This window comes from Giraffa tippelskirchi, chromosome 4, assembly GCF_054371585.1.
Source record: "Giraffa tippelskirchi isolate mGirTip1 chromosome 4, T2T-mGirTip1v1.2.pri, whole genome shotgun sequence".
Taxonomy (NCBI): domain Eukaryota; kingdom Metazoa; phylum Chordata; class Mammalia; order Artiodactyla; family Giraffidae; genus Giraffa; species Giraffa tippelskirchi.
The window spans coordinates 131,824,963-131,852,951 of NC_137278.1; the positions used below are offsets into that span (position 1 = coordinate 131,824,963).

At 55.8% G+C, this 27,989-nt stretch overlaps 2 protein-coding genes across 6 annotated transcripts; one reads left to right on the forward strand and one right to left on the reverse strand.

The window, feature by feature from the left end:
• Positions 1-38: 38 nt before the first annotated feature.
• Positions 39-9,346, forward strand: MCRS1 (microspherule protein 1). Of its 4 annotated transcripts, none has more exons than XM_081596706.1 (15): positions 39-135; positions 1,278-1,718; positions 1,906-2,044; positions 2,376-2,514; positions 3,130-3,288; positions 3,437-3,546; positions 4,481-4,589; positions 4,876-5,014; positions 7,227-7,302; positions 7,656-7,684; positions 7,795-7,887; positions 8,075-8,157; positions 8,350-8,437; positions 8,660-8,787; positions 8,909-9,346. In XM_081596706.1, exons 3-15 carry the CDS (start codon positions 1,935-1,937, stop codon positions 8,993-8,995), a joined length of 1,350 nt encoding a protein of 449 aa, XP_081452832.1. In that variant the 5' UTR covers positions 39-135; positions 1,278-1,718; positions 1,906-1,934; the 3' UTR covers positions 8,996-9,346. The 4 variants fall into 4 exon arrangements, with proteins under 4 accessions (XP_081452832.1, XP_081452829.1, XP_081452830.1 ...); XM_081596703.1 differs by having other exon boundaries at positions 1,278-1,397; XM_081596704.1 differs by lacking the exon at positions 1,278-1,718.
• Positions 9,336-27,946, reverse strand: KCNH3 (potassium voltage-gated channel subfamily H member 3). Of its 2 annotated transcripts, none has more exons than XM_081596630.1 (15): positions 27,833-27,946; positions 26,172-26,405; positions 25,613-25,747; positions 24,419-24,552; positions 23,755-23,998; positions 23,226-23,383; positions 22,933-23,140; positions 18,476-18,757; positions 17,996-18,195; positions 17,359-17,608; positions 12,611-12,828; positions 11,596-11,927; positions 11,092-11,198; positions 10,456-10,493; positions 9,336-10,338 (listed from the first exon to the last, which is right to left on the reverse strand). In XM_081596630.1, exons 1-15 carry the CDS (start codon positions 27,906-27,908, stop codon positions 9,742-9,744), a joined length of 3,213 nt encoding a protein of 1,070 aa, XP_081452756.1. In that variant the 5' UTR covers positions 27,909-27,946; the 3' UTR covers positions 9,336-9,741. The 2 variants fall into 2 exon arrangements, with proteins under 2 accessions (XP_081452756.1, XP_081452755.1); XM_081596629.1 differs by having other exon boundaries at positions 9,340-10,338; positions 10,417-10,493; positions 27,833-27,908.
• Positions 27,947-27,989: the final 43 nt, after the last annotated feature.

The window sequence follows — 27,989 nt, forward strand, 5'->3', positions numbered from 1 at the left end:
GGGGCGAACCGGAAGGGATTGCTCAACCCTTAGTTTGTAGACCCGGAAGTAGACGAACCTCACGGAAGCCGGCCTTGGCCCTGCGGCTGCTGCCGTCGCCGCGGAGAAAGAGTTGGAACTGGCAGCCTAGGAATGGTGAGACTTCACGGTTCGCCTTTGAGGGTTCTGAGGAGAGTTGGGGGTGAAATGGGGTTTTCCAGAGTGCTGCCGGGTACGATCACCCCAGGTTTGGGGCCCCGCCCCGGTAGCGCCCCGAAAATCTGCGCATGCGTGGACCGGACCGGGCCAGAATCTGGTCCGAGAAGTTACGCATGCGCAAAGGTAGCATGCCAAAGGTGGGGTGAGAATTAGCCTGTGAGTTGTTGACTCCCTTCCCCCGCCACCGGCCCCTGGGGCTTAAATCAAGGCTCCGAGAGCATCGGGGTTCATTCGGTGCTTTGCTTTTGAGTTGCAGGACTGACTTCACTACTTCTATCCCGACCCCCTGAAACAGACCCGGACAAATTCCCTACTTTGGGTGTGCATTTGGAGGGGAGAACGAAGGGGGGAGGGCAAGAAAAGGAAGGGGGCGCAGACTCTGCCTCAGTGTAACGACGGCATCGGGCTCTTCACCCTTTCCCCAAGTGGCTTAATTCCCAACCGTATCCGATGGAGCGGTTTGACGAGCGCACCTGGGGGTAGGGCTGGAGCGCTTCCTGCTCAGAAGCGTCCCTGATCAGGAGGGGCGGGACCGGAGAGTTCCCAGTACTCCGGTCTTAGGCGAGAGTCCCCCAGACGGCGGTTGATGTTTGCTCAGTGACCAAGCCGCGTTTTTTAACTCCCACGAAGTAACGCCCTCTAAATCTTTAGCCAAAGCTTCAGATGAAAAAAAAGTGAGGTGGGCTGGTTGGAGTCCTATCTCCTTTTCCTTTCCCGTGCTTTGGACTGGGAGGGGAGCTGAGTGGGCAGCTGACAAAGCAAAAGTGAGCCAAGAATCCTTTGTTTCTTGCTAGTTTGGAGTCGAGGCCCTTCACCTAGGGGCTGTTAATAGAATTAAAGGGGTTTGTGAACTTCCTGAAATGTGTACATTTTTCTAGGGTCCCTAGCTTTTATCACTGTAGAGATGTTGGTGACCTTAGAAGGCTACTGGTTTATTAGGGTCATATTGGCAGAACATATTGTGTCTCTTCTGGTGTTTTCGCTAGCTTATGGGATGCTGAGGACCAGTTCCAATATAAGGAGGTGAGGCTGGCCAGATGGAAATCTGAGCCTCAGGGAGCCTCATTTCTCCTTTGCAGAATCTCCTCTCGGCCTCTGAGCTCACCTGGTCAGAATCCTTGGATGAGCCTGTGGGACCCTTCCTTCTAGCCCTGTGGTTTGGAACCAGTGGCTTTGGGACTGTAAGAGGATGGACAAAGGTAGTATGAGGCCGGGCCAGCTCCCCAAACGCTCAGGCGCCAAGCATCTGCTGATTCCACCCCGTGCCTGGCACGTGTGTCTTTCGGTCCTGGCTGGGCATTGCCACCTCCCCCTGGGCCAGCACCACCCACGTACCTCTCGGCAGAGGCCACAATTGACTGACTTTCTGTTGAGCTGCTGCTCTTTGGCATGGCTGCATTTTGATGGCAGAGGGAGCAGTTATGCCCAGAGCCCGGTGTGTCGGCATCACCAGTCTGACCTGAGCACCATGTGCTGCACGACATGACACGTGGCACCGGGAGAACTGCCCAGCGTGGAAGGTCTGGGCCCAGATGGGACTGGATGGCCAAGGAACTCCCACCTTAAAACCTCAAATGTCAAGGAGGCAGGGGAGGGACCGAGAGGGCTGGCTGGGAAAGGGGGGCTGAGGAGGGGTCCCCTGTGCAGAGGCTCAAGGCTCTTCTTGGCAATTAGGAGGTCTGACTTCACCACTTCTCTTTTTTCTAGATTCTCAGGGGCTGCTAGATTCATCCCTGATGGCATCGGGCACTGCCAGCCGCTCAGAGGATGAGGAGTCACTGGCGGGGCAGAAGCAGGCCTCCTCTCAGGCCTTGGGGACCATCCCTAAACGGAGAAGCTCCTCCAGGTAATAAGGGTTTGAAGGGCCAGAAACTGAGACTGCAGCATGACTTCACCCCTGCACCCCTCTGGGGCCTGTCAACACAGGCAGAGGCTTGTGCTTTTCCTGACCTTACTAAGTCCCTCTCCTTGAGACTAAGCAAGGGAGGGAGATCTTAGGTCTTTGATGTGAAGTCTTTGTAGTGCGGTTGGAGCATAGAGGTTCCATGCCTCGACCACTGAGCCAGAGCAGTGAGCACTCTGACTGCTGGGAATCTGCTCTCCTTTGGAGGCTGGGTGTGGGTGAGTGGGTACTGGGGGTGGGGCACAGAGAGCTCACTGAGTAGGACTCTTCACAGGTTCATCAAGAGGAAGAAGTTCGATGATGAGCTGGTGGAGAGCAGCCTGGCTAAGTCCTCTACCCGGGCGAAGGGGGCCAGTGGGGTGGAACCAGGGCGCTGTTCGGGGAGCGAACCTTCCTCCAGTGAGAAGAAGAAGGTGAGGATTAGGAGAATGGGGAATAGCAGGGGGTGGGGGCCAGTGCCAGATTTCGTGTTTCCCCACAACCTTCGCCAGCTGGCAAGAGCCCTGCAGAGGAAGCTTGTGAGAGGATCAAGCCGCCCCAGCCCCAACCTCAGATGCCTCCCTCCTGGGAGCCCATCTCACTACTCCCCCTTTCTTGCTGCACCCCCACCCCCACCCCCACCACCCTGTCAGCGCATCCTGTATCACATTCTGTGTGGGAGGCATAGAGCGTGCATCTATTCTGGGAGCAGACAGCCTGTTCCCAGCATTGCTGGGTGTAAAAATAACCCCCAGGTGGCATTGCTCGGGCCCCAGACACTGTACCAGCAAGAGTGTTTTCCTGGTATCCTCCCCACCCACCCTCCACTCCGGGGTTGGGGGCACCATCAGCAAAAAGAAGACCCCATATGGTCTAGGACTATGTAGAAGTACTTTGATGGGGGCGGGAACAGGGAGGGGCTGGTATTAGAAAGCTGAGCTCCCTGCCTGTGGCTTGTTGTTGGGTGGGGCTGTACAAAGCTCTGGGTCTGAAGCCCCAGCTGCCCTGGTGCCAGCTGTGAGCTCACTCTGCTCCTGCCCTCTGCCCAGGTGTCCAAGACCCCCAGCACACCTGTGCCGCCCAGCCCCGCCCCAGCTCCTGGACTTACCAAGCGTGTGAAGAAGAGCAAACAGCCACTCCAGGTGACCAAGGATCTGGGCCGCTGGAAGCCTGCGGACGACCTCCTGCTCATCAATGCTGTGTTGCAGGTAGTGCTTCCTGCCACAGGGGTCTTGTTTCCCTTTTCCCCACCGCTTCCAGTTCTCAGCCCCCAGCTAGCCTGGCAGTGTCTGGAGGTGGCACGGGAAGGTATTTCCTGGTTGCAGGGCTGGAACAAACTGCTCTGGGGTCTTGCAGACCAATGACCTGACATCTGTCCACCTGGGTGTGAAGTTCAGCTGCCGCTTCACCCTGCGGGAAGTCCAGGAGCGCTGGTACGCCCTGCTCTACGATCCTGTCATCTCCAAGTGAGTGAGCTGGCCCCAGTGGCGGCACGGTACTGGGGACACCAGGATTTGGTTCTTGAACAAAAAGAATCGAATAAGGGAGGGGGCTGGGAGGCAGGGCTCCCTGGGGCCTTGTGTCCTCTGAGATGATATCAAGACCTCCCTGGCTTTGGGGGGATCCTTCTTCCTGCTATCAACCTTGCTAGTTCAGGCTGGATGCCAAGAACAAGGACCTGGAAGCTAAGGAAGTAGCATGAGAGAAACCACCAGAATGAGTGCTAGGAGCCCTGTCCTACTGCTGTATGCATGGTGGTTGAGGGTGGTCCCCTTCCAGCTTTCCCACACTGACCTCCCACAGTTTCTTCCTTCATAAGAAGGAGTTGGAACAGAAGAACACCAGGGTCCCTTCCAGTTCCAGCAGTCTGAGTTCCAGATATACCCATGCACACACACAACACACACACTTCCTCCTCAGTCACTTCATTTGACGTTATCAGAATAATGCTTAACATCCATCTTCTACTCCACAGACACTGGTGCCACTTAAGCTATAGCCATAGCCCTGATACACCAGGAAATGGGCAGGGCGTGGTTTGGGGAAGAGGAGGTGTCTAGTGGGTGGCTGCTTCAGCCAAGTAAGGGGGACGGTCTTGGGGTGGGAGCAGCAGCTGGTCTTAGGATCGCCCTTAGAACTGGCCTCTAGGCAGCTGTGGCCTTGAGTCTCTTCGCAGGGTTGAGCACAGGAGCCTGAGTTTTCTGAATTGCCTGTTCACGTTTTTGACAAACCCACGAGGCCACCGGTGCCCTGCTTATCAGCCTCGGGCTCTTCTGTTGAGGGCCTGGATCTTTGAGTTGTGGATCGTAAAGGCCTGCAGACTTTGGAAAAGTAGGAACCCCAGATTGCTGGACACCCTGTCTTCAACCCTGCCCTGCCCTCTGTCTCCCTTCTTCCCAGGCTGGCCTGCCAGGCCATGAGACAGCTGCACCCAGAGGCCATTGCAGCCATCCAGAGCAAGGCCCTATTTAGCAAGGCTGAGGAGCAGCTTCTGAGCAAAGTGGGATCGGTAAGGCTGAGGGCTAGTAAGGCTAGGGGGGTAGGGCGGGAACCAGTCACCTGGAAAACTAACTGCAGGGAGGCTGTACTGCCTGGAGACATACTCTGCAGACACATGTACACCTGCGGGGCCTCTGTGGACGGGGTCCTCTGGGAGAGCCAAGTCTGGCTTCCTGGCTGGCAGTACCTGTCACTTTTTCCATCTCCTGATGGGGACCGGGGCAGGGGTCACAGATGGTGAGGCAGGGGCAGGACAAGGAAACCCAGACGCCCGGAGCATACTCCTTGCCCTCCAGACCAGCCAGCCCACCTTGGAGACCTTCCAGGACCTGCTGCACAGACACCCCGATGCCTTCTACCTGGCCCGTACTGCCAAGGCTCTGCAGGCCCACTGGCAGCTCATGAAGCAGTATTACCTATTGGAGGACCAGACAGGTAACTGGGCTCAGAAGCTGGCAGAGTGGGGGTGCGTATGGATGAGTGTGGAGGGGTCTGGATGCAGCCGCCCTCAAGTGCCTTGTATCAAATCCTCAGTGGTTCCCAGGATCTTGTTCACCTCTTTTTGCAGCAAAAACCACTTCCTTCCAGAGAGAGGGAGTGTGGCTGGAATGGTCTTTCATGGTAAAGGTAGCCAGAATCGCCTAGAATCCTGAGCAGAAAGATTGAACAGCAGGGTCTCCTGCTTCTCGATCATTTTACTTTTTTGACATGTTTTACAATTATATAAATAACACGTTAATATTTTCTTCATGAGTAACTTTCAAACCTGAGTAAAATGCAAAACTCTCTTTCAGTGCTCATCCTCCCCCCTTTCCCTCCCTGGAGAGAAAGACCGTTTTCTCTGAGCCTTTCTGTCCCTTCCCTCTCTCCACTTTCTTCCCACCAGGCTGTGGGGCTGCCTTCAGGGCACTCAGAAATCCCCACAGGGGCTTCACACCCAGGCCCCTTGTCTTCCTCTTTCCCAAGGGTCAGAATGCTCTCCGATTCCTCTCTTCCCTTTGCAACAAGATGCTCACTCTCCTAATAAATATTAGGAAAGTGGTCCGATTAGATGGGAAGAAGCTCTTCAGTTAGATTTAAGATTCAGGGTCAGACCTGCATAGTCTGAACACACTTTACTCTCACTTCTTAAGCACTATCGCATGTTGGCTGCAATGTAGTGGTTCACACTGATCTGAAAATCAAGCCACGGTTCTGCCCTTCACCTTACTTGCTAGGTCTTGTAGCTTCTGGATAATAGAAGATTCCTACCAGAGGATTTTAGGAAATCTTAGGAGAGGCCCCATCTTCTCTTCCTGAGAATCTCTGAATTTAGTGTGCAGTGGGCCTCCTCCTTTATTCCTGCAGCTTCCAGATCTCTGCTGCTCGCCCAGGCTCAGCTGTCACTGACCTCCCACAGAGAGAGCAGACACTGGATAAAGTTTATTTTTGCTGCTACAGCCAGCTCCTTTGTCACTCTTTTGAAAGTTATCTTGTGTAAATTTGCTAACGTAAAGGTATAACTTTTCAAGAGTCGTGTTGTGTGGGTATTTGATTTCTTGGCTATTTGGTGCTTGGAGTCTCTAGCAACAGGGAGCATACGCCGCTCACTTTTCAAGTCAGCTGGATGTTAGGTTGGTAGGATTCAGGCAGCTGTGGCGGGGTGACTGCCCCAGCTCCATCTCCCACCCAGTCTGGACTAAGGTGACGGTGGGGAGGGGGGTGCAGTAGTGATGGAGCACTTGTGGCTCCTGTGCAGCCCCCCTTTGCTTCCCCAGCAGTGATGACACCTCAAGGGTTGTCAGGCTCCTCAGCCAGCAGTCTCACTAGCTAGTGGAGCTCTTGCTGAGCAGACACTGCAATCCTAGGAACCACTGACCGTGAAGCAGGAGTTCTCAGATTTGGGGACCCTAGCCCTTTCTACATTTTGACCACAGAGAACTGAAAAACTTCCATAAAACTTCTTCATAAAAAAAAAAAGTCAGTATTTATCCTATTATCTGGTGGGTATAGTCTATATCTGACTACATTTGATTGTATTCCATTTCTTCTTTTTTGGGGGGAGGGTAAAGGCATTTCATGGCCCATTAACGTGTCATGACCCACAGTTTGAAAACACTAGCTTTAAGGCTCCCTTCTGACACCTCCTGAATGAGGCTTGACTGGCCTGTGCCTCTCAGCTCCTTGTGGCAGGAAATGTTTGGGAGCACGTGATGTGGTAGAAGGAGCAGTTTGGACTTGGAATCAGGAAAGCAGCCTTGATTCCTGATTCTGCCCTGAACTAGAGTCACAGAGCTTACCCCGCCCTCCTCTGTTTCCTCATCTGCAACGTGCAGCTAGGAGTAGTGCTTTCCCTGCATAGAGCAAGTTTTGTAAGTGGGAACTCTTCGCACACTGAAAGAGCACACAAAGGTCAGCTTTAATTCCCTTCACTTTCTAGAACCACCTCTGCTCCAGCTAACCTTGGGAATGCTTTGTGCCAAAGTAGCGTGCAGTCTGATCTCCATGTACTCCATTACCTGTATCAGGTTCACTTGTGTTGATTTCAGCACGAGGCTGTCCCCACAGGGCTTTCTCTACAGTTTGTCCTGTTAGTGCAATTGTCTGCTCAGCATCTCGGGAGTGAGTGGGAGCGTTGGCACTGACCCTCCCTCTGTCCTTCGTTCAGTGCAGCCGCTGCCCAAGGGGGACCAAGTGCTGAACTTTTCCGACGCAGAGGACTTGATTGATGACAGTAAGCTCAAGTGAGTGGCTGGGGTCACAGGCAGGGTACAGAGAGCCATGTGTCTCCCAAGGACAGAGCTCCCCGCACTGCCCAGCCCTGCCTCTCACTGCAGAGCATGGAGCCCAGCCCATATTCGGCCTGCAGTCCCAGTTGCAGCTGTTGGTGCCTGGTCTCCCTGCTGAGCCCCCCTTACCCCAACTTCCACCGTTTGTATGTGACCCCCATCCCAGGGAAAGAGGCTCAGCTGGGACCAGAGGAGCAGCCTACAGGGCCGCTGGGCTGAGGGACCCTAGTGAGCCAAGTACTACCTAATAGTGATGGCAGGTAAGCTTGAATTGGAGCCTGATTCATCCTTCTCTTCTCGCCCCGCAGGGACATGCGAGATGAAGTCCTGGAACATGGTGAGTGTGCCCTGGTGGGAACAGCGAGGGGGTGGGAGCTCCTGCTGGAACAGAAAGGAACAGTACAAGGTGCCAGTGACCTCTGACCTCTACACCCCACCGCACCCCAGAGCTGACCGTGGCTGACCGGCGCCAGAAACGGGAGATTCGGCAGCTGGAACAGGAACTGCATAAGTGGCAGGTGCTAGTAGATAGCATCACAGGTGAGGAGGCCAGGGGGCCAGCAAGCTCGTGCTCCCACTCCCTTCGCCACACCTCGAGTACCCTGGTTGCTGGGCTGAGCTCACCCTCCTCTCCCAGACCTGTAGCTCCTTTCCCTCAGTGGATCCTGGCCTGGTTCCCCACCTTCCACACTGGGGCTCTTCTCTGACACAAGCTGCTCTCCCCCAGGCATGAGCTCCCCAGACTTCGACAACCAGACCCTGGCAGTGCTGCGGGGCCGCATGGTGCGGTACCTGATGCGCTCTAGAGAGGTGAGGCCGGCCCAGCCCTCCCTGTCCTCGTGCCCATCCCCATCCCCACAGCCCCTTGCGAGGGTCCCCTCCTCTGTTGATCTTCCCCTCACAGCCCTTTCTATGTCTGGTCCTGATTTCTCATCTTTCCCTGGCCTGTGTGGACCCCTCCCATTCCTCAGGTCCCAGCCCTCACCTGCCCCATTTTCCCAGATCACCCTCGGCAGAGCGACCAAGGACAACCAGATTGATGTGGACCTGTCCCTGGAGGGTCCGGCCTGGAAGATCTCCCGGAAGCAAGGTATCTGCAGGAAGCAGCGTGAGGAAGTCCCTCCAGCCCCAGAACTTGGTCTCCATGGGAACCTTGGGGACAGACGGCTGAGGAGCTGGCATTTTAAGATCCCTAACTTGGGGGTGCTGGGTGCCTTGTAGTGTCCCCAGGAAGCAGAGGGTACACGTGGGTTTCAGACCCTCTTCTAGCTTCCCTCATCCCATCATAGCCCTTTCCTTTCTTTTCCCATAGGTGTCATCAAGCTGAAAAACAATGGTGATTTCTTCATTGCCAATGAGGGCCGGCGGCCCATCTATATTGATGGACGGCCTGTGCTGTGTGGCTCCAAGTGGCGCCTTAGCAACAACTCAGTGGTGGAGGTGAGCTGGGGGGAGGTGGAAAGGCCAGGGTGAACCCTGGGGTGTGGTGAGCCAGAGTGTAGGCCTGGCCCTAGCCCCACTCTCACCTCCGTCTTCAACTACCCTTCTCTCCTGCCCGCAGATTGCCAGCCTGCGATTTGTCTTCCTTATCAACCAGGACCTCATTGCCCTCATTCGGGCCGAGGCTGCCAAGATCACGCCACAGTGAGGAGTGGCAGTGGGACCCATGGGCTCTCTCTGGCCTCAGTGTCCCCTGCCATCCCAACCCCTGGAGCTGGGGACTCAGGCTCCTGGAGAAACCAGAGTGGGCAGCAGGAGACTCGGCTCCTGGCCCCTCGATCTGAGCCTCTGCGGGAGGGTGGGGCTGGCCCTGGGGAAGCACCTGAGGCTGGGACCCTCAGCTTCCTTAGTGCCAGAGCCCCTCTCCTTCTCTCTGTAGATGATCTCGCTCTTTTTCCCAGATTTCCGCCTTTGCTCCCTGTTTTCAGTTGATTATTAATAGCTTCAGACTTTTCTTTTATTATTTTTCTTTTGTAAATACAAAGCACTGAGTTCCAAAGTAGTTTCTTTATTCTCTTTTTAATATAAAAAACATGGTGACAGGTGAGGCAGGGGCACATGCAGGGGATAGCAGAACCCCTTCTGGGCCTCAGGCCACTGTCCCCCGGCCTGCAGAGGGAGACAAGGTGGTCAGAGGAGCAGGTTGAGGGGAGGAAGGGCCCCAGGAGTAGGAGCCCAGAGATTCCTGGGCTGGGGCCTGCCCCTGAAGTTCCCGCCCACCCTGTGAGTCCTTTGGGGCCAGGCCTTCGTTTGCTGTCTAGCTCCCTGCCCTGAGTCCGCAGGCAGCACAGAGTCCCCGTGGGGCGGGGGGTGGCTGTCTCCTCCTCCACCCTGAGCTTGGGCAGAGTAGCAGATGGAAGCAGGTCTGGCAACACTGAGTTCTGGGGCTGGTGGTCAGACCCCTGTGCCTTCTTCCTGGGTCCACTGGACCGTGCCAGAGCCGTGGCAGCCGATAAGCACCATCTCCAGGCTATGGGGCTCCCAGGGCAAGGCGTGGCCTCCCGAAGCTGGTGGGGGCTCTCCGGTGCTGGCAGCCTCAGCCTGGTTCATGGGCTCCAGGGGCCCAGTCCTAGTCCCTTCCTCGGGAGGCGGCGAGCCAGGGGTGCTGGGCTCAGGGCAGAGTTCTCCTGAGCCTGGGGGCTCCGAGTCAGAGGTGGAGGTCCAAAAAGTAGTGGCTCGAGGCCATGGTGAGCTCTGAGATGCTGGGGGGCCCCAGGGCCAGGGAGCCATGAGGGGAGGGGGCCCTGGACGAGGGTGGGGCCAGGTCCCACTCAAGACAGAGCCAGCTGAGGGCTGTAGGCAGTAGGAGGATGTCTCAGTGTCCACACACAGGGGCTGCAGTAGCCCAGAGGCACCAGCTGGGCAGGGCCCCTCTCCCGACGCCCGAGGGCAGGGGCCCTCCCCCTGGGGTGCCAGGACCAGCTGCACAGCCTGGCGAAGAGACTGCAGCCCCTCCCGCATCTGCAGCACTTGCTCAGACAGCTCCATCACCTGCAGGGAGGGTGGGCGTGGTCAGAGTGGAGTGGGACCTCCCAACAGCAGGCACACCCCACCTTGCCCCTCACCCACCGCCTGCCGAAGCTTGTCCAGCGTGTCTGTGTTCCTCACCTCGCTGGGCCCAAGGGGGACAGTGAGCAGGCCGTTCTCTGTGGACAGTAGGATGGGGTTACCAGCCAGGGCTGGTAAATGAAGACAGCATGGGGTCCAGGCCTCTGCCTAGTTAGCACAGACCACACTGGCCTGGCCAGGCCTGCCGCCAGGAACAGCCATTTGTAACCTTGCCCGAGTTGCTGAATCCAGTGCAAACTGCCAGGGTGCCTTGGGCACACTGACTCGTGCTTCCCCCTCAGGAAGCTGCCTTCGTGACTGTCTCTTGTTCTGTCTTCCAGGCTAGGGGACACTCAGGGCCGCCATGCCTGCCCAGGGGCCATTTTCAACTCTGCTTCCCCAGCCCTGTATCTCCCGCAGTGGGCCGGACACTTCTAAGGGTTTTAGCAACATTATCTCATTTAACATGCACAACCACCTTTTTACAGATGGGAAGCTGGCAGCAGAGATGTAAGCTCCATTTCAGCTACCTTCCAACACCAAGGTGCTGGTCTTACCCACCAAACTCCCCCACCCAAACCACGCAGATGGGTGAGGGCAAGAAAGCATCCGAAGTCTGTGCCCTGCCAGTTTCTCAGAGGCTCCCAGGGCAAGGGGCCTGTTCTGCCAGCCTCCCCACGGATTGAGCCCCAGTACCTGGTCCAGGAGAAGGGCTGCTGCTACATTCTGGGCCAGACTGCCTCACACGGAAGGAGAACTTGGGCTGGTCGGAGCCACAGCCATCCTCAATGCCATCTACGACCCTGTGGACGCAGGCACCAGGACAACAAATCAGTCAATAGACAGCTACTGCAGTGTTTTGTTTTACAGGAGAAGATGTCCCACTGTCCACAGAAGCTACAAGAGCTGGAGCTAGGCCAGGGACTTAGGGTCCCAGGAGAAGGGTGGAACACGTGGTCCCTTTTTCCCTAGGAGCTTGCAGTTTCAAGCTTGAGTGACGTGAAACAGCAAGAGTTCCGAGCAGTGCATGGCCTGAATGGCGGAGTGGGGGCAGTGAGGAGGTGGGGTAGTCAAGGAGGGCTTGGAGGAGGCTGGGAGGGGTTAGAATGAAAGGATAGGTATCCAGGGCAGCAGTGTGCCTGGCTGGGGACCCAGCCCTATCACCATCTGCCTGACTTCAGTGGCCCAGAGCTCGCTCACCTGGGGCTCAGATCTGGGGGCACATTCCATGGCACAGGGGGCAGCCGCAGCCCCTCCAAGCTCCGAGGGTGAGTTGAGGGGCCGGCCTCAGCCTGCAAAGCCCCTGCCCTGCCTGGCCGCCCTCTGCCACCCAGCCGGGGTCGGGGCGCAGTTCGCCGCGGCGATAGCAGCTTGGCAGCCGAGGATGAGGAGGTGCAGCCAGGGGACAGCAGGGGGCTGGAGGGCTCATCAGCTGGGGCTGGGGAGGCTGCGGGGCCCTGCTCCCCGTCTGTCTCCTTCTCCTCCAGGGTGGACATGAGCGTGTTGTCACCACTCAGGGAGCTGGTGTCTGCCTGGGGAGAGCAGGGGCAGGGAGTCGGCATGGATAGCACCCCCAGTGTCCCACTCACTTCCCCCCGCCGGGTATCACGGTCCTAGAAGCCAGGAGCTGTTTTTGTTAAAACAGGATGTGGGTGTCTCCTACCTCCTGAGGAGGAGACTCAGCAGGGGTAGGGGTGTTTTCATGCTGCCATTACAAAGCCACCAGCCCTGAAGGCATTCACTATCCCTCAAAATTCTAGCCAAGCGCAGACACGCTGTCCCTCTACTTGGTCTCTGAGGCACACTGAACTATCCAGGAGGACCCGGTACTAAAAACTGGTTTGGAATTAGTGACATAAGGCAGGGAAATTCAAAAGCCCCTCAGAGTGGTCCTGGATCATGGCAGGGCACTCTGCAGAAGTGGCCTGACCCGAGGGCACCGGCCCTTCCGTGCGATCTCACAGCCTCCTTGTCTGGTACCAGTGGACTTGGTCAGACTCTCCTGGGCCAGGGAGAGCGGGAGAGGTGGATGAGCAGGGTAGGGCTGGGCTCTAAGGGCCAGTGTGGGAGAGAAGGGGCGGGAGAGTGTGGAACCACCCCCATCATGCATGTGGTGCTCACACCAAGCCATGCGCTCACACAGCACCCCCACGGACCCCCTCTGTCCAACTCCCCAGGCCTCCAGCCCTCCCAGGCACAGACCCAGCACCCTCACCTCGGCAGGGTCTCCACCAGCACCCAGGTTGTAGCTGAGCTCCCCTCGGAGGCCCCGGCTGAAGCGGGGGGCAAACTCGGGGTACAGTGCCAGGCTCTCATGCAGCCCGGCCAGCTGCAGACACTGCAGGACGCAGTACGTCAGCCCCTTCACGTCGGCATTGGCCTTAACCACCTGCTCACGCCGGGGCAGCTCACAGCCAATCAGGTCTCCCTTCCCTGAGAAGAGGCAGCAGAGGTCAGCAAGCCCTGTCCCTCAGCCACCAGATGGGGGACGCCTGGGGTCTCTCCAGCTAGGACAAGAGCAGTGGGACCCAGACGCTGGCCGACCCCCGCTGCCCGCCTCACTGGCTTCTCAGAACAGCTCTGTGACCCAGGTGCTCAATCACCTTTGGGATCAAAGCACTGTGCTGAAACATCCGAATTTTAAGTCTAATGGTTCCCAGGTTGTGTGTGGATCAGAATCCTCTGGGAAAGTTAAACCTATCAGACTCCTCAGGGAAGGAGCCCCATCACTACATACAGAATCGTAATATCTACTGGAGACTGCACAGTTGTTTTTAAGCCCTGTGGGTGATTCAGGTGGAGCTTGTCTAGGAACCAGTATGTGGAACCAGCAAGTTAGTGCTGTGTGTGTTGGGGGGAGAGAGGGTCACGTTATTGCACCTGAGCCTTGGTGCCTCTTCTATATGGCAGATCCTGTTCTGAACTGAGTCTGTGGTGCTTTCTCCATCTTACCAGAAGGTGTCAATGGAGGGGTTCCCCACCACCCAATTGCCACCTGGCTGACAGCAATTGTAAAATGGCATCAGAGTCTGCACCCCAATCTCAGAAATGTTAAATTGCAGGGGGGGGGGACATGTGACTTAAAATCAATGAAATAGGATGTCTCCAATCAGGGACACGATGAGGATTAAATGAGTTAGTGTAGATGAAGTGTTGGTCACATAGATGATCGGTCAAAGTTCATTTCCTTCCCTTCCCTCTCAACAAGAATCCCCTATAGCTGATTCCCAACAGGGATGGCCGGCCACTGGGACTTGGGCAGAGCACTCATGGCCCTCACAAGGAAGTTCAGCCCACATCCAGACATTTCACAAGATTAGACAGCTTTTCCTCATCCTTAAGGAAAAAGATGGCTTGCCGCCACCCCCGCTGTGGGCTGCCTCCCGCTGCCAGCAGAACTCACTGAGTTTAAAGGCCTCCTCTAAATGTTCACGGACTTTTGCTCAAACTTAAGTGTAGAACGCATCATCGTTAAATCTTATTTTCTTGGCTCCCGGCCATCCTTCTGGTTTCTTCTGAGAGCTGTTTGGATCTCAGTGTGATCATCTGATGAATGAGCTCCCTCTCCTCATGTGTGTCATCTGGAAATAGGATAAGGGTGTATTTCTTGTCTTCATCCAAGAGGGGAGAGAAAAACAAGAGATAGGACAGGACCAAGGATGGAGTTCTGTGCCACTGGTCTCGGGGACCAGCTTCCAGCTGACCTCAGCCAGAGCTTCCAGCTCAGTTCATCAAGGCGTGTGAGGTCCTCCCCACACCATCACTCAGCTCACCTCTCTTTGTCTTGCCTCCGTCCTCCCCCATAATTAACTTTGCATGCTTAGCTGTTAGTTTATATACAGAAGTAAGGGCCAGAATTGATACTGCTAGAGATGCGTGAGCCTTAGCTGCCAGGAGCAGGCAGGAAGCACCTGCATGTTCAACTAAGGAGGCAGGTGGAAGATGGGGTGAAGGCAAAGCAGAAAACTAGGCTATCATGAAGGCTGGGGAGCCAGTCATCCATCAGGGCGTCCAGTGCAGCCAAGTCAACAGAGGAAACCATTCATCTGGAACATATGGGCAGGGACAGGATGGATCAAAGGTGGTGTAAGTCCCAGTGCTGGAGAATTCTGGAAGCAAAGGCCAGGACATGGGCAGTGGCCATCCTTGAGGCTGTCTTCATACCAAATATGGGTATTCTGAGACCTGGCACCTGGCATCAAAGAGATATTCTTGCAGGACCCATGCCAGCTCCCAGCCACACTGCTTCCTCAGCTCCAAGCTGAAAACCATCTGCTTAATAATCCACTGGGCAATATTGCTTTGGAGTGACCATTCAACTGTCAAAATCTGCTTTTTTGCCTTTCTGATTTATCTCCAATTCCTCATAATTTCTCCAGGATTGCCAGCCATACGTGAGTGGCCATAATTCCATTTGCTCAGGGTCCTGGAATTAACTGCACATAGGACCAGAAGCCAAATTTGTGAACAATGCCTCTCTCAGTTCGCATGGTATTTCTTTCTTCTGTTCCTGTTGGAAGACCATCCTCAGAGAAGAGAGGATGGACACATGGTTGCTGCTGGGCATGTGGTTCTCCAGGTGAGTGACAAACTCCAGCCTCTCCAGGAAGCATCAGTTGTCCCACAGAGAGTGTACAAACACTGCTGCCTGAGGATTGGCTGTGGTCCGGGCACCTTCCATCCATATGTGAGGCCCTCTGTTCCCCACAGAGACCACAGCGTCCCCACAGCCCCAGAGCCTGCAGCCCCGTGTCGCCCACCACCCCGAAATTGCGCCCTTTTTGCCAGATGACTCTCCCCAGAGCAGAGCACTTAAGAGCACAACATCTGAAGCCTGAGATTGAGAGTCAGCAGACCAGGTTCTAGCACTAGTGGCTTATTAACTTTTCAGAGTCTCAATCTCCTTCCATGCAAAACGGGAACAGCAATAGTTTCTCCCAACTGGGTTTTGTGAGGTTTGTATGAGTTGAAGCATGTAAGGGTCTGGATGCAGGGCTGGCTCCACCGTAGGACCCCTGGGAACTGCAATCTCTCCCTCCTTATCTAAGGGACTGATCTAACGATCAGCCTTTTCTTTAGCCAAGAAGGGAAATGTATTTGGAGCCTGAGCTCTGTTGTCACCCATCTCAATCCCAGGCCTGCTCTAGGAAAGTAGTATCTCCTGTTTTCCAGCAAAAATGGCATACACACACACATACAGTCAGTTAATCTTCGACAAAGGAGGCAAGAATATACAATGGAGAAAAAACAGGCTCTTCAGCAAGTGGTGTGGGAAAGTTGGACAGCTGCATGGAAATCAATGAACTTAGAACACTCCCTCTCACTATACACAAAAATAAACTCAAAGTGGCTCAAAAACATAAGACATGGCACCATAAAACTCCTAGAAGAGGACCTGGGCAAAACATTCTCTGACATAAATTGTACTAGTAATTTTTTAGGTCAATCTCCCAGGGCAATAGAAATAAAAGCAAAAATAAACAGATGGACCTAATCAAATACAAGCTTTTGCACAGCAAAGGAAACCATAAACAAAATGAAAGGACAACCTATGGAATATATTTGGAGAAAATATTTGTAAATGATATGACCAAAGAGCTTACTTTCCAAAATACAAACAACTCATACAACTCAACAGCAACCACAGTCACAGCAAAAAACAACCCAATCAAAAAATTGGCATTAGAACTAAATAGACATTTCTCCCAAGAAGACACACAAACAGGCAACAGGCATATGAAAAGATGCTCAACATCGCTACTTATTAGAGAAATGCAAACCAAAACTACAATGAAGTACCACGTCACACTGGTCAGAATGGCCATTACTGAAAAGTCTACAAATAACAAATGCTGGAGAGGGTGTGGAGAAAAGGGAACCCTCCTACACTGTTGGTAGGAATTTAAGTTGATGCCTCCACTATGGAAAACAGCATGGAGATTCCTCAAAACACTAAAAAGAGTTGCCATGTGGTCCAACAATCCCACTCCTGGGCAAATATCCAGACAAAACTCTAATTCAAAAAAATACAAGCACCCCTATGTTCATAGCATTACTGTTTACAATAGCCGAGACATAGAAACAACCTAGATATACATTAACCAACAAATGGATAAAGAAGAGGTAGCATGTATGTATATAGGAATACTGCTCAGCCATAAAAAATAAAATAATGCCATTTGCAACAAAATGGGTGGAACTAGAGATTATCATACTAAGTGAAGTAAGTCAGACAGAGAGAAATATCACATGATATCACTTATATGTGGAATCTAAACTATGACACAAATGAACTTATCTATAAAACAGAAACAGACTCACAGACATAGAGAACAGACTTATGGTTGCCAAGGGGGAAGGAAGATAGGGGAGGGATGGAGTGGGAGGTTGGGATCAGCAGATGCAATCTATTATATATAGAATAGATAAACAACAAGGTCCTGCTGTGTAGGGAAGGAAGTATATTCAATATTCTATGATAAATCATAATGGAAAAGAATATTAAAAAGATTGTGTATATATATATGTATAACTGAATCACTTTACCATAAAGCAGAAATTAACACACTGTAAATCAACTATACTTCAATAAATTAAAAGAAAAAAAATAGCGTTCATGCCTCCCTTTTTCCTGCCTGAACACTTTCCAGCACTTGCATCTTTAGCATTTGATTTTCCCCCTTGACAGCAAGTGCTCCCCTCTGTCCTCTCACAGATCCAAGGCTGGCACTTTGCTCTCAGTCTGGCCTCTCGAAATCCACGAGATGAGTTCACTTCTTTGTGTTGCCACCTGGTGGTCACTGGGTCCGCTCTGAGCTTTGCCCAGGGCTCCGTGGCTGCTACCGACCCCACCCTGGCTGCTTCTCCCTGGCGGCCTTGCCCACATCTTCTCTCTGCAGAAGGGGCCGTGTTCCACCCGCCCCGCTCCCCAGCCCTGGCATCCTCCATTCCGCCCTCACAAACCTAGGATGGCGAGCACGGTGCCGCCCTTGAGCACCTCCATGGAGCCGGAGCAGACGAAGTAGAGGGCCTGGAGGGCGTCGCCCTGGTGGATGAGGTACTCGCCCGGTGTGCAGAAGGCGGGCCGCAGGGCCAGGGACAGCGCCCGCAGACAGCCCCGGCTGGCCGCCTCGAACAGGGGCAGCTGCAGGACCTCCTTGTGCAGATGCATGGCAATGTCAGCGCGAAGCTCGTCCGGGAGGCTCTGCAGCAGCTGCGGGTGGCACCAGATGGGGAAGGTCAGAGTGGAGAATGGGGGCAGCCTCCCGCCAGCCCATTCCACCCGGAGAGCCTGGGGGAGCAAGGGGAGGCGTGGGAGGGACCGGCCTCCCTCCCCTCCAGCAGCCCTGCTTTTCTCCACCAGGCCTTGGGCTTGGACGTCGGTGAGCAGGGCCTGTAGATCTAACGATGGTGGAGAGGGGCCTCCGAGACGGCTTGGCTGCCTTCTGCTCCTCCCCGCTGCCTCCCAGGAAAGAGCGGAGGCACGGAGGTCAGAATGCTGCCTCCCTTGCCCTCCAGCCCGCTCCTCGGAATCTTGGGCGGAGCGCACGCTCTTGGAAGGAGCAGAGGCTGGAAGGGCCGGCCCTGGAGGCCTGCGCACCTCTGTGGTGTCGATACCGTTGTTCACCGCCCAGGTCGCCTGGAAGTACTCGAGCATGCGCTGCTTGAGGGGCTTGGGGATGCGGTGGATGCGGATGTAGTCGCGCAGGTCGCGGGTGCGGCTGTGGTACAGAAAGCGGCGGGCGTACATGCGCTGGATGATGGCCGTCACGTTCCCAAACACCACCGCGTGCATCAGGGCTGGGGAGGGGGGCAGAGGGGTCACCTCCAGGACCGGCCCAGCCCGGCCTGCCACCTGCTGGACACATCTGTCCCCCCAGCTCCCACTCCACCCCCACTCTAGGCGAGGCCCCCTGCTGCCTCGTGGCTTCTCCCGGCCCTGGCCTCGGGTTCCTTGTTCTGCTAAGGCAGACGCACCTCGGGGAAGGACCTGGGGACCCTGCGGGGGGTGGAGAGGCCGGCTTGGCCGAGGTCATGAGTCTGGGAGGGGGCCCTGGACCGGAAGCGGGGCAGGCCTCACCGCCGATGAGCATGGTGCAGATGGAGAAGATCTTCTCCGTGTCCGTGTTGGCGGACACGTTGCCGAAGCCCACGCTGGTGAGGCTGCTGAGCGCGAAGTAGAGGGAGGTGATGTAGGCGCTGCGCAGTGAGGGGCCGCCCAGGAGCTCAGGCCCGGTCCTGTTGGCCTCGCCGAAGCTGCTGGTACAGTTGTCACTCTGGCCCGAGCTGTTCCCTGCGGCGGGGCTCCGGCCTACCAGGTAGTAGGGGGTCTCCAGTCGGCGGGCCAGCTCCTGCAGCCAGCCTGGGGAGAGGGCAGGATGGCACTGCTGCACTGCAGGCACAGGTGTGCCCGCTGTTTCCTCCGGGGTGAGGCGGCACGTGGCTGCAGATCCACCCTCATGGCTTCTTGCCAGGTGTGTTCCTCCTCTGCCAGCCTTGCACACCCCATACTCCCTTGACCCTCACCAGGACAAGCCCATCAGGACGAGACTGTCATCTCCCCAGACTGTGTCTCTGGGTGCCGAGGCTGCAGTGAGGAGCGCTGCACCCTCCTCCCCATGGTGGCACTAAACCCAGGCAGTGAGCCCAGCTGGAGGGGACACAGGGCCTGGAGGGCTCACTGTACCAGCCACGGCCTCGCTCCCAGGGCCCCCTCCTCTGCCTGGCCCTCCTAGACTCTTCTCACTTTTTCTCTGAGCTCCGGAAAGCCATCCTCCATTCAGTCCCATCCTGCCCTACAACCACACACACCACCCAGCCTCATGCTCTTGTTGTCAGGCATGGCGACACGGATGTGTGCCTACACCCCATGAAGGCTGTAGTTGTGCTCCACGCAGTCAAGAGGACAAGGACACACATGTGTGAGTACAGTCCCAGGAGCACAGCCATGCCTGGGCACACTTGGGAGAGAGACATGGACACACAGGTGCTTGCACACTGACACCCAGGTAGGAGAGGGACACACCTGCGTGGACATGAGCACACAGGTAAGTGAACACAGAGGCTCTGCACACACAGACACAGGCCAGCCAGGGACACTGGGAGGAGAATGAAGATCGCCCCAGTCTCCCCATCAACCTGACGTTCTCTGGTCAGACCTTAGAGGGAGTGGGACTGCGTATTGGGGTCTCTCAGGAGCCCACAGCTGCCCAAAGTCACTCAGTCCAGCTGGAGGGATGTGGAAATTCTAAGGTGTTAGAAGAAGGTCCCCAGGGTCCACAGAGGTCCCAAGAGTCCTGGCAGAGGTGGGGGCCATGGAGAGCCAGAGAGAGGGCAGCTCTAGCACAGAGGTCCAGAGGGTGGGCTCAGGATCACAGGCTGTGGTGGGACTTACATTTCCACGTGCCCCTCCCCAGTCCCCTAGTCCACACTCACTCTAACACCACATACGCAGTGGTCCTCACACCCCTCCTCTCACCCCCAGCCCTTCATCCAGTAACCTCACACGTGTGCCAGGACCTGGGGGACCCCCAGGAGCTTCCTGCAGGGGAAGAATGTACCCAGCACCTGAGGGCCCTGGGGTGGGGCTCAAACCCATGTGCTATGGGCCAGAGTTAGACGAATTCCTGAAAGAGGGGGCACTGGTGCTTGGTCTCAGAGGATGGGTGGTTTTGAGATAAAGAAACTGAGAGGGGGTCATTCCCGATCTACGGAAAGGCCTGGGCTAACCTAGAACTGGCAACAAGTATAGACAAGTAGCTTAGCTTAGCTAGAATGTGGGGTCCACGCTAGGGAGCAAGCTCCCGGCTGAGGAGTTGGAGGGATATGTGAAATCCTGAGACAAGGCGAGGACTCGTCCTCCTGTTATTTTAGATGTGAGAACACAAGGAAGTGCACAGAGATCTTCAGTTGTTATTTAGGTGGGCCGCTGAAGTGAAGCCAGTTGCTGGGGGAGAGGGTGGGGGCTGGAGGCAGGAGAAGGAGCAGGATAAAGGGAGGAGCCCCTCCTCACTTAGTATTGGTCCTGGGGTGTTGGCAGCCTCTGATGCTGGTGGTGGGATACTGCCTCTGCCCGTGGAGGGTCAACTGCAGAGGCTGTTCTGGAGGCTGATGGTATTCATACTGAGAAATGCCCCCAAACGACCTCCCTCAGTATTTAGCACCACCTTTGAAAATCCAGCTCATCTCCACTGGGCTAATGGGACTCTGGGGTCGGAACTCTGTGTACACACCCCAGGCAGTGCAGCTGCCCAGAACCAAGGCAAGGAGGCGGAGGGAAGGCATCTCCCACCAGACAAGAGCTCGGCCAGCAGGGGGCGCCACTCTCTCCAACGGACATCCCCACCAGGGTGGATTTCAGCAGGTCTGGGTGTAGCTCCCACCCAGTTAAGGGTAGTTTCCCTGGAGAAGGAAGGGGCAGATAAAAATGTGAAGGACTTGGAAACTCCCCTAAAGTGAACTAGTGTGTGTGTTAGTAGCTCAGTCATGTCCAACTCTTTGCGACCCCACAGACTGTAGCCTGCTAGACTTCTCTGTCCATGGGATTCTCCAGGCAAGAATACTGGAGTGGGTTGCCATTCCCTTCTCCAGAGGATTCCTGACCCAGGGATCGAACCCAGGTCCCCTGAACTGCAGGCAAATTCTTTACCGTTTGAGCTTCAGGGAAGTTCCTAATGTGAACTAGTACCAGCCCAAAATAGAAAAACCCTCTGGAACTTAGGGTTTAAAGTATGATCTGCAAAACAGTCAGATAGCCCCCTACAACCCTCATGCTCTCCATGGAGGGGCTCATAGCTCCTCTGGGAGCCAACAGGGCTCTTCGTGTCAGCTCAGCAACCCCTGTGAGGTGGTCAGAAGGGAGAAGCCACATGGTCGCAAGACTTAGGTGTCTGGATCCTGCTGAGGAAGGCAACTGACCCCAGGGATTTGGAGGAGTCTCAAGAGACTTGGGTTCAATCCTTGGGTGGGGAAGATCCCTTGGAGTAGGAAATGGCAATCCACTCCAGTATTCTTGACTGGAGAATTTCACAGACAGAGGAGCCTGGTGGGCTAAAGTCCATGGGATCACAAAGAGTCAGACACACTGAGCGCTAATGCACACATACACAACTTTGGGGTCAGGGCTTTGCGTCACCATTACCCATCTCCCAATCCTCTGACCCCAGAGCTGCCTCCACCACAGCCTCCCTCTGGGAAGGGCAGGTGCCAAGGAGCTGACACTGTCTGGAACATTCTGGTTCCTGTGCTCAGCAACTAGAGCTTTGGGGAATATCCAAGTGGGCCTCTGGGCTACACACCAGTCTCCGTGGGCTTGGTGAATGGGGGAGGATTCGCAGAAGTCTCATCCCTGGGTACTGATCAGAGCACGTGTCTAAGGCCAACCTGGACTCCGGGTGACCGACCCCACCAAGGAGCAGGTAGTCATGGGGGTGAGTCCGAGCAGCTGGCCTCTCGCCCACTGACTGGAAATGGGGGCTAAAGGCCAGTTACCAGGAAGTTGCCGGAGGGCTGGAGGGCGTGGGCGGAAGAAGGCGTGTTCAATTTTGGAACAGAATGGTTTGGAGTTAGAGAGAGATGATGGGAGCTGAGATGTTCACGCAGTGGTGCCAGTGGAGTCTTCCAGGGAGAGCAAGGCAGGGGGGAGGAGGGGTCTGAGGAAAGCCCGGGGCGGGAGGAGGCCTCATCCTGGGGCAGAAAGGTGGCTGGCTGGGTCAGGTGCTCCAGGGACTTCAAGGGGATAAGGGTTTGGTCCCAGAAGGTCGCTGTGACCTGCAGGGTGACATTTTGGGTTGAGTGGTGGGGGTGGAAGCCCTCCTGGCAGGAGTTCAGTCGTGAGTGGGAGGTAAGCAGAGGGAGGAGCTGTGAGCGTGGAGGTGAAATGAAGGAGAGTGAAGACACTGGTGGGGCGCAGGGAAAGGCTGCATTTCAGGCAGGGGGAGGCTGACACGGATGAGAAAACGTGCTGCCAGAGGTGAAAAGAGCGGGGAAGGGGCCTTAGGAGCCAAAGTGGTGGGGAATGAGTTTCCACGAGATCGACGGGAAAGTGCCAGGCATGGGAGGAGCCCCTGACTATGGGAGACCATGGGAGACCATGGGAGAGAGGTCTCCTGAGAGGGGTGGGCTTCCCAGGTGGGCAGGGAATAGAAGCAAGTGCCATAGGCTTGACCACGAGGAGGCCACGATGGGTGAACAGCCTCTCACAGGCAGCCTACCAGGCTTTTTCCACAATAAGGGGCTGCTGGAGAGCAGGCCTGCCTTGAGGGGGCGGCTCTGTCACACTCCCCTCTGCACACACACACCAGCCCCCATCTCCTCCTCACAGACACACACCTACTTGCACACATGCCCCTGACACACAGCTGTGAGCATGTACACACGCAGGCTTGCACACATCTCTCTGACACCTTGTATCAGCTCACAGATGTCCCCTGACACACACTTGAACTCACATTTCCCTGACACACACACTCTTGAGTGAACAGATTCCTTGGGCACACGTGTATACACACACACACACATGCACGCAGCCTCCAGTACCGATCTCGGGCAGCTCCGAGGCGCTGCTCTCAATTTCCCGCTGGCCGATGTAGAACCAGACGCAGGCCACCCAGTGGGCAAGCAGGGCAAATACGGCCATGAGCAGGGTCAGCACCACGGCACTGTACTGCGAGTAGCGGTCCAGCCGAGGGAGCAGGCGAAGCAGCCGCAAGAGTCGCACTGTTTTCAGCAGGTGCGCCCCGAAGTACTGAGGTGGGGGGAGGCGGGGCGGTCACCCCAGGGCTGGCCTGGCCCATCCCGCCCCCGAGCCCACCCAGCCCAACCGCACTGACCACATTGACCTTGAAGGCGTGCAGCAGGTCGAAGGGCAGTGCTGCAATGACATCCAACAGGAACCATGTGGTAACATAGTGGAGGCAAATGGACTTGGGGGCAAACACCACCTGGCCCGACTTGGACACGAACGTGGTACGGAAATTCAGCACAATGTCTGCGGGAAGTCAGGGTGGGACTCAGCGTGGGTTGGGGAGGAGCCACATTTTTCTGGGCCCTTGGCTCAGTATGTGTCACCGGCCTGGGCCCTTTATATGCATCGTCTTAGTTTTCCCAGTAACTGCAAAGGGTAGGTACAGTCATGCCTATTTGATGGTGGGAGAAACGGGCTTGGAGAGGCTATGACTAGGTCATGGTCAAGTGACCCATTAGCAGGGGAGACATATGCAACCTAAGTCCTATTTCAAAGGCCACAGGTCATAAACCAGGGGAGGGCCAGGGGACCCCGGAGGGGCAGTGGAAGCCATGCAGACTATCCCCATCAAAGCCCGGGGGTCACCAGGGGTGGGAGGCACAGAGCACACATACCGAGAATGAAGAGGACCTCCACGGCCAGGTCGCAGACGCTGGGGGGGCTGCGGGCGGCACTGGGCTCCCGGGCTGTGCTCACGCACACACTGTAGGGCACGGTGACAGCCACGTAGAGGGTGGCCAGCAGGATGAAGCCATCCCAAGTGGCTCTCAGCGCCCCGCAGTGCAGCAGGATGAAGGGCGACTTCCGGATGGCGGCTACCTTGTACTCAGGCAGATTTGGCTTCTCCCCAAACACCCCCTAATGAGAGGCAGGGCAGGTCCAGGCAGGGAGGACAGGAAATTGGCACAGGCTGAGTTTGGATAGGGTCTGGCCTCCTTTCTCTCCCTGCATTCTCAAAACCACCTCTGACACAGGTTTTAGAGCCCCCTGGTTATAGATCAGAAGACTGAGCATTGGGGAGCTCCAGTGACTCAGTTGAGGTCACAGCTGCTTAGCAGAGGAGCCAAGTCTGAGCTAAGGGCCATCTGACTCCAGGGTCCAAACTCCTTTTATCTTTGACAGCTCAGGCAGGTGATATTCTTGCCACAACTCCCGAAATGCTAGTGGAGCCTGAGTGGCCCCCTGAGCAGTCTCTCTGTGGTAGACTCTGTTCCCCTTCTCCATCTCCTCAGCCTGCCCCCCCAGCACCACCCCCACACACACACCCTAACAATCTACCTTATTGAGCTTGTGCTTGCCCTTGGGCTGCTTCTGCAGGTGTCCAGACAGGTGGTAGAGCACAGCCCGGCTCCGTCGCCGGTTGGCATTGAAACCTTTGGATCCAGCCCGGCCATATCGGCGTCGGCCACCACCTGCGAAAGAAGAAGGGCTGGAGAGAAGCACGGGGAGGGGCACTCACACACTTAGCCCTGGGGTGTGGGGGTAGGACACCTGGTGCTGGCCCGTGGACTGTCACATTGACTAGTTAGACTATTCAGAGCTGGGCTCCAGCGTTTCTCACTTCCTAGAGTCATTTGCCAACAACCCCAGCAACGAGCAGTGCTGAGGATGCATATGGACCCTCCTCCCAGTGCCTTCTCTAGGAGAAGGTTTGGACCAGGGCAAGGCAGGAGAAGATCTCCACTAGGAAAGGCCTGAGAGAGGAGTGGGGAGGTGGTTCCCAAAGTGGGTGAGTGCTGAGCTAGCAGGAGGCCATGGGCAGAGATGCTGCAGCCCACCGCTGGGGGATGGGAAGAGTATCCCAGCATTAGCAAATGGCGAAGAGGCCTTGGGGCAGCTTCCGATAACAGCTCTGTGAGCTGTCCAAAGGCCATTCCCAAGCCCTGAGAGGATGCAAGAGGGGAAAGACCACAAGGACTTAAAAGAGGGTTTTGGCTAGGGCTCTCCAGATGGGTTTGTATGAAGAAAAGGAACCAGGTGGGCCTCACTAATCAGTGGGAAAATGTTACTTCATGGACACTAGTGGAATGTGTTTTTTTCAGTTTCTTGGTAAAGCTGACTTCAAAACTCCAGCTTTGGGGACTTCCCTGGTGGTCCAATGGTTAAGACTTTGCCTTCTAATGCAAAGGGTGTGGGTTCGATCCCTGGTCAGGGAGCTAAGATCCCATGTGCTTGACAGCTAAAAAACCGAAACATCAAACAGAAGCAATGTTTAACAAACTCAATAAAGACTTTAAAGATAGTCCAAACCAAAAAAATCTTAAAAAAACACAAAACTCCAACTGTGTCTCAGCAAGCTTTCCCACATGGGCCTGCAGAGATGAGAGAGCCACAGGCTTCTTAAGTGGGAGTCAGTGAGTGCGGGTAGGGTGGGGGGCCCTCAAGCCCACACTGGGTGCCATGGCCCCACCCAGGCTGAGGTACCCAACACCCCAGGTAGAGCAGCCAGATCAGTGGCCCCTGGGCACCCACCTGACTCCTTCCAGCTGTCAGGCCCCCCTCGGTTCTTGGTTTCACTGATGTCCTTGTGAGAGACCAGGAAGAGGGCCACCTCCCCTTTCTCATTCTTTATGGGTATCACATCCAGGAGACACCAGAACGGGAGCCCTGGGCATGAAGACACAGCTCAGCTCCCATTCTCTGTGCTGCCCAAGTTGACAGAGGGGCCATTGACACCCCCTAGTTAAGGCACAAGCCAGCTCCACTTAGGACACTTAGGCTCGATCGAGCAGGGCGAGGGAGGGCAAGGGAGAGCAGAGCTGATATTCAGACATGTGTGTTCAGAGATCTATCCTGCTAAGTAAGATGGGCAAATTCCTCTGCTGGGGTGGGAAATCCAAGATGGGAAATAGAGGACTGGCTGAGATTGTGGTGAGGACCGAAGAAAGGTGGAGAAAAAGGAGATGGGAATGTGGGAAGATGGGATGAGATGGGGAGATGATGGGAGTGGAAAGGAGGGACTGTGGATGGGGTGGGTACCAGGCTGGGTGAGATCAAGAAAGTAAGGCAGGGTGGCCAGAAGTCCCCTCACCACTCTTCCGGTACAGGATCAGCTCAGCCTTGAACTCCTTGTGCTCATCCAGGGCCTTGCGGATCTGTTGGCGGACGAGCTCACTTGTGTCTGGCCCATAGAGGAAGGAGCAGGCGCAGCCCCGCTGCATGACCTCGGCCCGGGAGAAACCCGTGAGGTCACAGAAGCCATCAGAGCAGTAGACCACGGGGAAGAGCCCCGCCACCTGGGCATTGCCCAGCACGAAGTTACTATCTGCAAGAGAGCACCTCTCAGAGAGGGTGTGTGGTGAAGGGACACAAGGTCTATTGCCCCTCCTTTAACACTGCCTGCAATCAAAGGGCGGGGTGTGACAAATCTTGGGAATCCTTCCTGTGAGTGTTTGGGCTGGGGGGCTGGGGGAGGGTTAGGACAGGAGCTGTTTATGAACTGGAATTAGCGTGTCACCTGTGTGTCAGTGCCCTGCAAGGACCCATTCTTAGCATCGTGTGTATAAGTGTATTTGAGAATTGGCATACCTGAGCCCTGAGGTTGGTGAACGCAGCCCTGTGTGGGTGCTCTGCTCTCTGGAGTATGAGCTGAGCAGCTTGGGGTAAGGAGTGGGACTGCGGATGTCTGAAGGAGAACTGCAGGACCAGTTCCAGGACAGCCTCAGCCCCACCCCAGCCTCTGCCAGGTTCACTCACCTGCCAGGTACTCAGGTTGGCTATTTGGCTCCTCCCATTTAGACTCACTGGGAAAGGCGATTCAAGCCATTATCTATTCTGCACTCTGTTTGCGCCCCAGCTGCCTGACCTGGCTCGGGAGTTAGTGACTGTGATCCACAATGGGGGTGTAAGGATGGTAGCTGAGCTCTGGCAGCCTGGAGCCAGGAACGTATTGGGGGGTGGGGGACGCTGAATCAGTAGGCTACAGGAGCCAAGGGCAGGCAAAGCAGACGGAGAAGCCTGAAGGGGTCCTCAGAGAGGGGCTTCCACCCCCTGTGAGGAGCCAGAGACTAAGGTTGAGAGCTGGGAAGCCCCATTGTGGGGGGGCAGGGGGGGTAGTTTGAGGGAGGAGGAGAAGGAAGGGAGCTTTCACGACTTTCCAGGGCTCAGAGCCATAGAAAAACCATAATTCAGAACTCTGGTTGCCTTCTCCAAACTTTCCCAGTCTTGATGGGAGTCCCCAAACCTGTCTATTTGGGGATAGACCGGCTCAGTAGGTTTAGGTGGTGAGGTGAGCTTGAACCAAGGGTGCTCTCCGGAGCCTGGTTTACTCTATCTTGGTTTGCAAACCTCTTTTCTAAATCAGTTTTTTAAGCCTCTGGGCTGTCTCTTGACGCTTCCTTGCCTCACTCCCCAGCCTGCCAGGTCGAGGGTAGTCGATGGGACAGCGCCAGACGCAGGGATGGGGTAGATTAGATTAAGTAGCTGCGGGTTCGCTCCCCCAGGCACAGACAGCATGCCCGGCTCCCAGACTGAGAGTTCTAGTCATTTCGCCTGGCCTGGGGCAGCGTTGACTTTGAATTTTTCAGAAACGGCATCTGAAAGGAGACGGTGGTCCCAGCCTAAAGTGGGGCTCGGGGAAGGGAAGGCGAGAGCAGGAAGGCTCCAGTCTGAGATGTCTGGGTACCGGACTAGAGGGAACCCTGGCTAGGGACAGCTGGTCCGGGAGCCAGTGGGACGAGGGTCAGGACTCACGCGTGCCGTCGAAGCGCGTGGCGATGGTGTCCAGGAAGGTGTTCTGCGGCGCCAGGAGTCCCCGCATGGCCGGCATCTTAGGCGACCAAGGCCGCCCGCCCCATCCCTCCGGGGCGCGGGGGCTCAGCTCCGGGGGAGGGCGCCCAAGTCGGCCGCC